The sequence below is a fragment of the Lepidochelys olivacea genome, assembly GCF_965140295.1.
Source record: "Lepidochelys olivacea isolate rLepOli2 genome assembly, chromosome: 14".
Lineage (NCBI taxonomy): Eukaryota > Metazoa > Chordata > Testudines > Cheloniidae > Lepidochelys > Lepidochelys olivacea.
In genome coordinates this window covers 13,290,410-13,302,843 of record NC_140424.1, presented here as the reverse complement: position 1 = coordinate 13,302,843, position 12,434 = coordinate 13,290,410, and the positions used below count along the sequence as shown (strand labels likewise).

At 41.0% G+C, this 12,434-nt stretch overlaps 1 protein-coding gene across 2 annotated transcripts in view; it reads left to right on the top strand.

The window, feature by feature from the left end:
- The window catches only part of CACNA1G (calcium voltage-gated channel subunit alpha1 G), a gene marked incomplete at its 5' end in the record, with an annotated part of 157,634 nt that extends 145,596 nt beyond the window's left edge, over positions 1-12,038 (top strand). For both annotated transcript variants that reach the window (XM_084648139.1, XM_084648140.1), the window contains 3 exons: positions 2,106-2,295; positions 6,293-6,462; positions 10,930-12,038. In XM_084648139.1, coding sequence (XP_084504265.1) covers positions 2,106-2,295; positions 6,293-6,462; positions 10,930-11,778 — 1,209 coding nt within the window. In that variant the 3' untranslated portion in view covers positions 11,779-12,038. The remainder of the gene's footprint in view (positions 1-2,105; positions 2,296-6,292; positions 6,463-10,929) is intronic.
- Positions 12,039-12,434: the final 396 nt, after the last annotated feature.

Here is a 12,434-nt window from a genome sequence, read left to right as displayed (position 1 = left end):
GGATCTCTCAGAGATGCTGCTTGTTTTGTGAACTCTCATTAGCAACCAATATTGGATTCCTTTCTCTTTTTTGTAAAAAATTACCAGTATTTTGAGCCCTGCTTTAACCATCTTCTTTTTGAAACATTAGACATTTTTAGCTGATGTGTAGCGATCAAGTGCTTTCTTTCTGCTGTACAACAGACATAACTTCTCTTCCAACATTTTTGGATCCATTCTTGTTTTATATGTCGTCCATATACCTATCTCTGGATGTTTGTGTTGTTGATAAATTTTCTATCATCCTAATTAATATTTATTTGGGCTACACCTTCTTTAAACCGTGACAATATTTCCCATCATGCTTCATGGCATCATGTACAAAAGAAAACTACATTTAACATTTTGTATGGAACATTTTGTTTCAAAATAAGATATCTAGTGGAGGTGGGCTGAGGAGCGCAGTGTTCCAGTCTGGATCCAGATTGGGTAGAGATTAGGAATCTGACAGCAGTGAAGTCTGTGTGAGCTGTTTCTCATGGGATCACCTTTCAGGCTTTTAAATGGCTTTCATGAAATTAGCTGTTCTCTCAAGATTTCTGCTATTTGAGGCTGAAATCTCAGAAGAGTTTGGCTGCATCTGAACTGGAAAATAAGCCCCTTCTGAGTTGGATCTTGCTTGGAAACCTAGACAAGCAGAGTGGATTTGGATCTGATCTCGAATCCAAATGGATTTGAATGTGAAATTCCAGTTTTTGGACCATCTCTTGTATTAAGCAAAATGATGTGTAGAGAAAGGTGTGTGCATGCAGGTTGGTGAGGAGGATTTCAAACCAGAAGTGTCAGCATTACCAGAATTGAACTTGCCCTCCTCATTTGAGTTATAGCAGGAGACTGCAGTCCCTAATGAATATCATTTATATCTAAATCAGCAAATTCATGAAGACTGAAAACAATTTTTTATGGCCGTGAACTTGGATTTAGTTGGCCAATTTTACAACAGTGATCCCCCTCTTTTTTTTGTTGTAAATTCCATTTAATCTTGTCCTGTTTTACTGTGTACACAAAACACACTAATGAAATTTTGCTTCTGTTAGAGGACTAAATTAGAAAAAACCTCAGAATATCTATTTCAGAAAAATATTAATGCTCAGAGTAAGTGGAAGATAAATTTGCCAGTAGATAATTTTTAAACTACTCTGAAAGAAGGGGATCAGAGATGTATTTTACTGAACTACATTGGCATGTTCCTCTGTTTTCTATGATTTCTTATGGAGTTCTTTATAAAGGAGGTAGTTCTTTTGTTAGAAATACATGACTGGGCTTACATTATTTCCATGTTTGATAACACCTTATAATTTTCTTTAGAACGCAAGAACATAGGAATTGCCCTACTGAATCGGACCCAAAGTCTATCTAGTATCTGTCTCTGATGGTGGCCAGTGCCAAATGCTTCAGAGAAAGCTTGGAAGAAGCCTGCACTAGCAGATGTGGGATAATCAGCCCCCCACATTAGGTCTTATCTATATCTCTAATAGAGACTGGTTTATGCCCTGAAGAATCAAATTTAATGTCCTGCCAAAAAAGTGTCATTAATAATTATTACTAGAAAAGGAAAGAAAAAGCAATAAAATGACAGTGGAAGTCAAAGCAGGGTACATCTTCTGTGAACTATATTGTTTCTCCATTCTTAGAAGAGGGGATGACTGTTACGTACTTACCTTTGCAAAAGTCTAACTGACTTGGGAGGGCACATATGGGAGGCTTGATTATCTTTTGATATGATCAGAGTTATGCAAAAAGCATGTGTGCATTGCTGGACCTTGAGGCATGATGCCTGTTTCAACTATTCCTGAAATAGTCATGGTTTATTACTGCACTGTTGCTTTCCTCTGTTTCCCAGTATTTTATTTGGTTCATTCTGTGTGATGGTTTAGTGACACTATAAAATTAGGGGAATAGCTTCCTAGTAGATCCATTTGTGCAAGTTTCATTTTGTTTCAGTCGACATATTGGCAATTTGCATGCACCATCATGCCCCATATTTATTGCAATGGCTGTTGCTAGGGGTCCCAGGTTCTCTGGGTCTTCCAACTCTGTGATGTTTTCTCTCTCTTCTTTCATAGACTGATCACCTCTCCAAAGATGACACTCTGACACTGTCCCCGAGCAAGCACTTGCTGAGTGTGAGAAAGCCTTCTGTAGGTCGCACCCACTCTTTGCCAAATGACAGCTATATGTTCCAGCCTCCATACTCTGGCTCCTGTGCCAACTCCCAGGCTGAGAGGAATACATCTCATCAGAAATCGCGGTCAGGTACAAATCTCTCCACGCTGACCATATCACACCTGGGGGTTTCAAAGTGTAGCTACGGAACTACCTATGTTGCTACATATCATTTGTATCAAAGCTACCTATATAGCTATGTATCAGTTCTGATGGCAATTAGGTCTCTAGATGCCTAAAATGGCTTTGAAAAGCCCATCTATCAGATCTAGACTAACAAATTTGGCCAGTCTAGAATAAAAACTTCCTCCATCTGAACCTTACACCCATTTTAGAACCAAAACTTTTTAAAGGGTTCAGAAAAAAAGGAAGTGACTGGACTGCTGGGAGGGCAGGTGGTTGGCAGCAGTGGACCCGTCTTACATTCTACCCTCCTATCGCTGCCTTCAGGGGTCAGAATTCTTAAGAACTGTGGAAGCTCCACCAGTCTCACCCCAGCAAACTAAGACCCGTGAATGAAAATCCCAGCAGAAGTTATCTTTAGAGGAGTGTCTCCTCACTTCTTGTTTCTGAAATATTGTGACAGCCTGTCCTGCTGTCCAAATAACTGCTCTTCTTCTTAGGGCAGGGTGGCCCAATGGTCAGAGTCAGTGGGGCTGTCCTTAGATTTAGGGCAGCAAGGCCTAGCAGCCAGCATCAATAGAACCCTCCTTCAGCACATGGCAATATGGCCTACCAGTCAGAGTTAATAGGACAGCCCTCCTGCACCAGGCAGTATGGCCTACTGGCCAAAAGGGAAGTAGGCCACCACTCAGGGGTAAGTTGGTGGCCAAGGTAGAGGAACCTGGGCCCTCCCTACTCCACCGGGTCCTAGCCCAGGGGCAGCGCGGATCCCACTGAAACATGCTGACTCTGTTCCTGGAACTACAACCGGATCAATGTCTGGTTCCCATGGGCTACTTCCAACTCTGTCTTCCTGCTACGTAGGCTACAGGTCCTCTGGTTCTCCAGGGTATTCAGCAGGCGATGTTCCCAGTGGCTCCTTTTCCTCGTGGGCTTCCACTGATTTTACCTGGGTCTCAGTGTACATGGCCTCTGCGGTCTGGGGCTCCAACAGCTTCCGGACAGGAGCATGCAACACCCATCCTCTCTCCTCCCCAGACTGAGTTGAACTGCTCCCTCTTATAGTGTGGTTCCAGTTAGAGCATGCCCAGCAGGGAGAGGGGGTGAGGCTTCCTTAGTCCAAAGTACAGGGTTAACCCCTTCTGGCCCAGGGCAGGGCAAATATGTCTGGTCACAGACACATTCTCCCAAATGGATCCCCAATTCAGAACATTTTCAGGTTAGCTCACCCCTCCCTGGATTGACAGGGGCATGGTTCCTCCTGTGAGACTGAAGAGAGATAATGAATTCTATTCTTTAGAGAGAACAATAAACTGGAGTATTGGGGCAGTCTTTCCTTCTTCATAGCATATGAAGCAGTGAATGTGGCCTAAGATTGACCAAAGCATTGGAGCAAAGCTGATATCTGTAATCAGTCTCCAAAGTGTTTACTGGGAGTTCATTACAAAGTAGTACACATTATCCCTGTTGTAAAACCAACCATGACATCAAAATGAAATCCAAAATAATGGTCATTCTTCCCTCAGGAGAATTTTGAAGTCCTTCTCTGTATGTTTCTCAGAGTCTCCAAGGAAGTACTAATAGGTTAAATGTGTCTTCTCTTGGGAGAGAAGCACAGTCTTGTGGCTAAACAGAGTGGGAGTCAGGAAATATGTAGTCTATTCTCAGCTCTGCCCCTAATACTTCATGTGGCCTTGAGCAAGTCACTTAACCTCTCTGTGCCTCAGATGCCTCTTTACAGAGGGAGCTTGTGAGACTTATTGTTTGTAATGCACTTTGAAATCCTGGGATGGAACACACCATGGGAATGCTAAGTTGTGTTATTGTGCAGTGACAAAACACTGACAGGCTGGTTTAGAGAAATAACCGGGTAGAATTTGTGTTTAAAATGTAAATTACAGTTCAAAGATGGGTTTTCCCATTCAAAGGTTGTTTGATGGAGGGGACTGGGTTGGACAGGAAGATAATTAAATTACCTCAATTAAAATATAGGGCCAGGTTTCCATAGACTGGTGCCACAGATTGCAGCTACAGTAGCATCTATCTGTGCAAAATGGGTAAGTGTATGTTTAAGGGACCCTTAGTGCAGGTATTTTCTTAGGTTTACATTTGCATTTTTTTCAGGTGCTACCCCTGGTCCGTATTGTCCATCAGGATTTCACTGTTGTTGTGATGGTCAATATTTTGGGGATGCAATTGGCAGAAATTCTTGTGTTGCACAGTAGGCTATGCAATACCTTCTGCTGGTCAGTTAATATAGTTCCCTTTAATTTATCTGCACCTGCTCTTAATAGACAACAGTTTGTAGGCTCTTGTCCTAGGTAAGGCAGAAAAGATTTTCCCGAGCATTACCATTTGCAAGCTTCTAACAGGGGCATAATTTCATACAGCTATTCAGAATGATACAAGATTTGAACAGATTAGAAATGGGATGCTGAAATTTGCAGAGTAATAGGAATTCAAATGCACAGCTATAGTTTAACAGCAGAAATAAAATGTGGAGACAACAGAGCAAGATGAACCTGGGGTTGGAAAGAGGCATTGGCATAATATGAAAGACTTAGGGACAAATACTGTCCCTTTCAAGGATTCATTCACATCAATGGAAAGACTTGGGGTAAAATTTTAGCCAGTTAAAATCTATAGCAAAACTCCCTTTGACTTCAATGGGACCAGGATTAGTGTCTGTGTAGCCCAAGGTCACTGAAACTTCCTTGGCTTTTAAAAAGATCCTCATGTTGCTATGGAGGGAGTTTTTGGTGCTGTGCATGTTGCTGCTTAATCCAGGTATCTTTGTTCCTACGTTGAGCTAGCTTGCAAGCCACACCCGGGCTTCTTCCTAGTCCTTTGTTTACCTTGAACTTGCACTGTTCAGTTCCCATCTTGGTAAAATGAATAGCACTGGCTGACACCAGGAGAATCTGAGGAGCCTGTATTACTCCCTAGGGAATCCTGGATAAATAGTCCCATTTGGAAGTAGGGCAGATATTTAAGAAAAGCTCTTGCATGATTCTTCAAAGCCACGCTGGACCCTGAAGTTTGTGCTGGCCATTGATGCACTGTGTTTTGATCACTTGTTAAGTAGCTCAGATTAAACAGGGTATTGGAAGTAAGAGTGTTTAGGGTAAATGTGTTTCGGTTTTTTTTTCTGGCTATGATCATCTAGGGTTTAGAAGCTAAGAATGGTCTGACCTAGTCAGGATTTGGATTGGAGACCTCTGAAGAAAACCTGAGATGTTCCAAGAAATGATCCTAGCCATTCATCCTCCGTCTGAGTCAGCTGTCAGCCAGTGATCCAGCATGGGGGGGGGGGCGGTCTGTACTGTTTTCTGATCAGAGAAAACTAATGTCCTATTCATAACCATGTTATAACCAATTAAATACCTTATGTTTTACATCTGCCTCGGTGTCCTGGCAAAATTCCCATTGCTTTAACTGGACAAAGTATTCTACACACCCTGTTCTGAGATGCTGTATAGTGTTGCTGGTACCCTTTAAATTGTTGCCCTATTCCATCTAAAAAGTGGCTGTATTTCAGCACTGAGTGAAGTGAACTCCTACCTGTTTCAGAGAGGGAGCCGTGTTAGTCTGTATCAGCAAAAAGAACGAGGAGTCCTTGTGGCACCTTAGAGACTAAAATTTATTTGGACATAAGCTTTCATGGGCTAAAACCCACTTCATCAGGTGCATGCAGTGGAAAATAGAGTAGGAAGATATAGATACACAGAGAACATGAAACAATGGGTGTTGCCATGCCAACTATAACGAGACTAATCAATTAAGGTGAGCTATTATCAGCAGGAGAAAAAAAACTTTTGAAGTGATAATCAGGATGTTAAAAAGTATTCATTGTGCAATGCCTGTCTGGTCCAATGGGAGAGTTTTCACTGAAAGGTTATTAAGCTATGGGAGATATCTACAGATGAATGTGTGTCACATTCCTGTTTCCTGTCCCTTTCTCAAGGTTCAACAGCCTCCGTGCAGTCGCAGCCTGTTGACACCAGTTCTCTCCTGCAAATCCCAAAAGATCATTTCCACCACCTAAGACCACATGGCAATTTGGACTGGGAAAGTAAATCCAAGATCCCCCCAACTGTGCATTCTCCCTCTGCAGAAAGATTACTTCGTAGGCAGGTAAGCAGAGCTGTGACTGTGAACCTGCTGTAGTTCAAGACTGGTGGCTTACTAAGTTAACTGATGGGTTACTAACCTTTATATCGCAATTTCATGAGCTCTGTAACCCTCATTTAGGAATAATCCCAAAAAGATTGGTTGATTTTTTTTTGAAGAGAAACCCATTCAGTGTCTAAAGAGCCACGTGATGGCTTACAACTCCTTTGGCAATAGGCCTAAACGTTCTCCATTTGATTAATACTTTGTCCTTCCTAGCATTTTCATTGATATAGCCAAATGTTCCTTAGGGGTCAGTGGAGTTCACTGAACTAGTTCCGAACCGCTACGCAATGCTGTCCCCAACATTTGAGAGTGCACAGTGATTGCAGATAACTCTCCCCAATCAACTCTATGACTGCTGTAATTTCCTCTCATAGGGAAGAGCTATCGCTTTTGACAAGGAAAAGTGTGTTTTGCTTTAAGGAAGCCAGACCTTTTATGTCTGAACAAGCAGAAGTGGGAAATGTACCTTTTCTAGAGCAGGGATACGAAGTTGAGCTACTTTTGTTTTTACCTAAACTAAGAGTATTTTCCTTATTAGATGGGGGGGGCAATTCAAATGTGCCTAAGTGATTTAGGAGCCCAAAGCTCCATCTGCACTACAAGAGAGGGGTGTGATTGCCCTGCTCATGTACACGTAGTCGTGCTAGCCCAAGTATAAATAGCAAGGTAGCCGTGGTAGGATGATTAGCAGCAGTGGAGGCGTGGCTGAGCCATGCAGAATACAAATCCACCTGCAACCAACGGGTATGGAATGCCTCCGCTGCCGCAACCCATGCTGCCGTGGCCACTAGTGCAAGCTCAATTTATACTCGTGCAAGCTCAATGAGAGCCAGCGGGAGTATGTGCACGTGAGCAGGGGAATCCCACCCCAGCTTGGAGTGTAGATGTGGCCGATGCTGAAACTCAATGAGACAGACACTGAAGTGCTGAGTCACTTTTGAAAATGGGCCTGAGGCTCCTAAGTCATTTAAGAACTTTCGGAAAATTTGCCTTTAGTTTAATTTCTTCTGTTTTCTAACAAATGTATGCCTATTGGGTTTTGAGGACACTTATTCTTGGCCGCATATCAGTTGTCTAATTGCCAATGATATAGGCCCTGATTCAGCCAAGTACTTAAACATGTGCTTAACTTTAAGCATATGTTTAAGTCTGTACCTGTTCAGTAAAACACGTAAGCATAAGCTTAACTCTCACATTATAAAATTAAATATTAAATACATGTTAAAAGTGTTTTGCTGAATCAGAGCCATATATTTGGCTAATTTTGTAGCTCATCTTTACCCAATAATTAGTTTCCTGTGTCTCATTTTTTTATATATATATATAGAGAGAGAGAGTGTGTGTGTGTGTAAATAAATTAAATGCAGAGTGGATCATTTTTATTTTTCCCCAAATAACGTATTACTTGAATAAAATATATCCTCATTTATTCAAATGATCTTCCCTTTTTACACTGAGAAAATAAGACAGTTAATTTATTGAGCCCTAAAAATGAATCTGAGGCACTAAGGTTAGCAGTTACATTAATCTGTAATATTAAACTGACAAGTTAAATTCCCAATGTGTATTAGACTGCACCAGGCCAGCCAGGCAGCCCAGTCGACACTAATGGGGAAACTAATTGATTTAATGTTTCCAGTTCATGAATATTCTCCCTCAGCTTCTGATGGGTAACAGCTCCAACCTTTTGGCTGGTATTTCTAATATAAATTACCATGTTAGCCATCTTCTTTAACTCCATTTTCTTCACATTTTCCATAGTGGTTACTGCTGAATAAGACTACAGGATAATTCTTAATAGAATGTTGGTTTGCACTTCAAGAGCAAGAACCGCAGCTGCTATAAATCAGCATGGCTCAATTGATTTCAAGAGCTATGCCAATTTACACCAGCTGAGGATCAGGCCTTAATGCCTTAAATTTAACACACAGAACTCCAGGTAAAACCAGTGGGAGATGCAAACATGTGCGAGCGTGCAATCTGACCCAGAATGTTCCCAATTGTCTATCCTATGTCACAACATGTGGGATTTTCAAAAGGGTTGAGAATTGGCCTAATCTGCTCCCATTGAAATCAATGGGAAGTCTACCATTCTCTTCAATGGGAACACAGACCAGAGTACGCCTACATTGCAGCAAAAGGTGTACTTAACTTGGACCAGCTAATTCAGGTTAAAATAGCAGTGAAGAAATGGCAGCTTGGCTTTTAACTCAGGTTAGCAGCTTGAGTTTAACTCCAGGCTGTCAAATAAACATTGCAGTCAATCATTTAAGCACATTAATACAGAATTTCTAATTTGTGGTCCAAATAAGAGAGGTGAGCATGCAAACTCTATCAAGATTCCAGATACATATTAGTAATATAAACACACACAAATATTTGTGTGTGAGAACATATACCCCACGAACGTATTTTTATATTATTATGTATATGTGTGCATATATATATTTGTGTATGTAAACTTTCCTGCAAATACTTGCACATGCTTAATTTGAAGTATAGGGGAAGACTTATTAAACTCAAAGGGTCGGCTCATGCTTACATCTTTGCGGGGGGGTGGGGGTGTTGCATAAACCTTTGGAGGATCAGGGTCACTGTTCCCTCTAAGCTGTCCGTGCGCACACAGATCCTAACCCCCGCGCACACAGTGAAATACCACGCGCACAACAATTTGCACAGGAGCACAACAATTTGCACAGAAGAAATTTTTTGCATACACGGCCTGTCAAAAATTAGAGGGAACATTGATCAGGGTGTGTGTATGTCCTGTAGTCTATGGGAGTTTTTCCCAGAAAAAAAATGAACTGGTTGATATTTATGGACTAGTTCATAAACTTTCATTTTAAAAAAGTAGTTTTGAGCTGCTAGATGACAAAAGTGTTATTACAATTAATAGCCCATCTCTTCATCCTGGTATATTAAAGTGGGGCCACCTGCATTTTTTTTTTCAAATATTGTAAAGAGGAAAATAAGCAATCTCCCCAAGATGAGACATTTGCATGAAGAGCTATTAAAATGACGTATAAATCCTTTAGCATAGGGGCTCATAGCACTATGGAACACAATGACTGCTGAAAATGGGGAGGTAAAACTGCCATGTAAAGGTGCTGTTCATAGCCAATTTGCAGCTATGGGGAAAATAAGCCTGTATCTGACTCCAAACAGTGTAGGCAAAACGTCCCTTGAGGAGCCTGAACTCACGCTTATAATAGGTGGAAATAATTACGGATGCATCACTCTAGAGGTATCCATTTCACTTTAATAAAAATCATATTACCAACAAGAATTTTCAAGTAATTCTATATCACATAAAGGTATTCAATACCAGACAATTATTTGAGATTTGGGGACACTTAGCATTTTTAGGATCAAGGATTGGGCCCATATTTATTTAGCACCAACAATGTCTTCAGCCACATAATAAACAGTCTTTGCCCTGAAGATCTTATATAAAATTTCCCCCCTCCCTTCTTCAGTCTCAAGTGGGTTTTGACCATTGGTGTGTGAGTGCTAAAAGCATGTGCCTTGCCAGCTTGAGCGAGAGCAGTGGCTGGCAGTAGTAACTGACTGCGTTCTTACTCAAACCAGTCCCTAGATAGGGCCAAAGATATGCACTGTTCTAGTACTGTTTAGATTTGCATGCAAAAAAAGATGAATGCATAGAGGATAGGGCACACTGGGAATGCAGAGGTAGGATAACTAAGCCCAGATACAGCAAACGCAGATGGGTATGCTGGGGGTAGCTCTATTGGACTCTGACTACACACGTGAGTATAGGCTGGCAGGAGTAGGGCTTAGTGGGTGGGCGGGGGTGTTTATATTTCAACAGTGTTCCAAACTCCCTTTTTTTAGGACTTCAGCTCATTGCCCAGCAAAGCACTTGAGCACAAAGTTAACTTCAAGCATATGTGTAATCCCATTGATTTCAGCAGGACAATTTGTGTGCTTAAAGTAAACCCTGATCCAGTGCCTAATGAAGTCCATGGAAGACCTCCCATTGACTTCCATGAGCTTTGAATTAACCCCTTCCTCATTTGCAGAAGTAAAAATAAAGCCAAATCTTGGAAAAAGTTTTGATGAGTTTTTTTTTGTTTGGATTATCTAATCCTATATACTTTAGAGATACAACCTGAGAGCTGATATTCTTAAAGCATTAAAGTCCAAATTCTACTCTAACTTGTACTGGTGTAACCCCAGAGTAACTCCAATGAAGTCATGGAGTTACTATAATATGTATTCTATGTTAGAATATAGGAGTCATTGGATTTTCTCTGCATTTGTGTTCGTGTTTTTTCAAAGCAGAGTTAGGCCCCAGGCATGACAACCTGCCTTGTTAATTTTGTGCCTGCCTTGTACTAACCTTTGTTTGGTGTGTCTCTCTTTATCTGACAACCTCCTCCCCAATTCCGTGGCACTCTGCTACAGGTGGCAATAAGGAATGACTCCTTGGACATGTATTGCTCTGAAAGCAAAGACAATTTGCATGCTGAGGTGAATGAACTCTCTGATACAAATGTGGCAGCTGTATCCACAGTGACCCCATCAGAAGCAAGCGAATCGGCCTGCTGGGGCCGATCAAGTGTTCGCACTCAGCATTCCCACAATTGGTATAATATATCCAAGCACACACCAGCTTCGTGTGCATGTACAGGCTCATATCAAGAGACACTTAGAGACTCGATGGACCAAGAAGTATCTGAAATAAACAGCTCTTTGGAGCCTTTCGCTTCAGGAACTTGTACAGCCTTGAGTGCCTGTTCAGTGGTTCCACCTCTAAGTCCTAAGAGGAACCTAGGCAATAACAGCAATGTTACTTTGAAGGACTTGAAGAAATACTACAGTGTAGATACCCAGGGTCTTCTCAGAAAACCACCATCTTGGTTAGATGATCAAAGGAGACATTCCATAGAAATTTGTTCCATGCAAAACAGCCCTCAGCACCATTCCACATCTAGCTCTTCTGGCTTCATAAGTCAGGTCTTAAGTGAAATGGAAGGCTTGCAAGGAGCACGGCAGAAGAAAAAACTGAGCCCCCCGTGTATATCTATAGATCCACCAGATAGACAAAGTTTGTTACCTAGAGGATCTCATGGTATTTCACCTCCCAGTGCAGACATTTGCCTGCGAAGGCGTGCTCCATCTTGTGATTCCAAGGACTCAATGGATATAGGAGATTCGCTGCTTCCAGACAGTATGTCAACATCTCCTACCCCAAAGACAGACTTGTTGACACTTCCTAGTTTTTCCTTTGATCAAACAGAAATGGACCCCTGAATTATATTTCTGTTGGTGCCAAATATTTTCTTCTTTTCGTGTAATAAAAAAAAGTACAAATTAAAAACTAACAAAAAACCCTCTGTATTCTCAAATGGCACTGGGTAAAAATTTCCAAAGAAAGTTGAAAGAACCAGCTGGTTAAAGAGTGGTTAACCTATATCATGCTTACTTAAGCATATGTTCTGCTTAGGTAAAAGCAATACATTGTGCAGAATCTATATGTATATTATATTTTATTAAATTAATTGACTCTAGTATTGCGGGATGTAGTACATTTTGTGACTAAAATCTTGTTTAATTTTCTTCTATTTTATGTATCTCAGAATATTTCTGAGATAAGGTTTGGGTTTTATGGACATTTTAACATAAAAATACATATTTAATCCTTTTTTGTTTTGGTTTGGTTTGGTTTGGTTTTTTTGCAAAGCACAGGGTAGAGCCAATTAGTGCATTACAGAGGAAATATATCCCACAGTCAACAAGGAAGGAGAATAATTTTGAACTGTAATGTAACCTCCCCCCTTTAAACTTAATAACTTTCTGTGGGAAATAGTCATTTGAATATTTTACAACTGCAATGGAATTTTTTTAATAATCAAATAATTTTCCAAACTCAAGTTAAATCACCCATCAGAGTCAAAGCAGGTGCACTA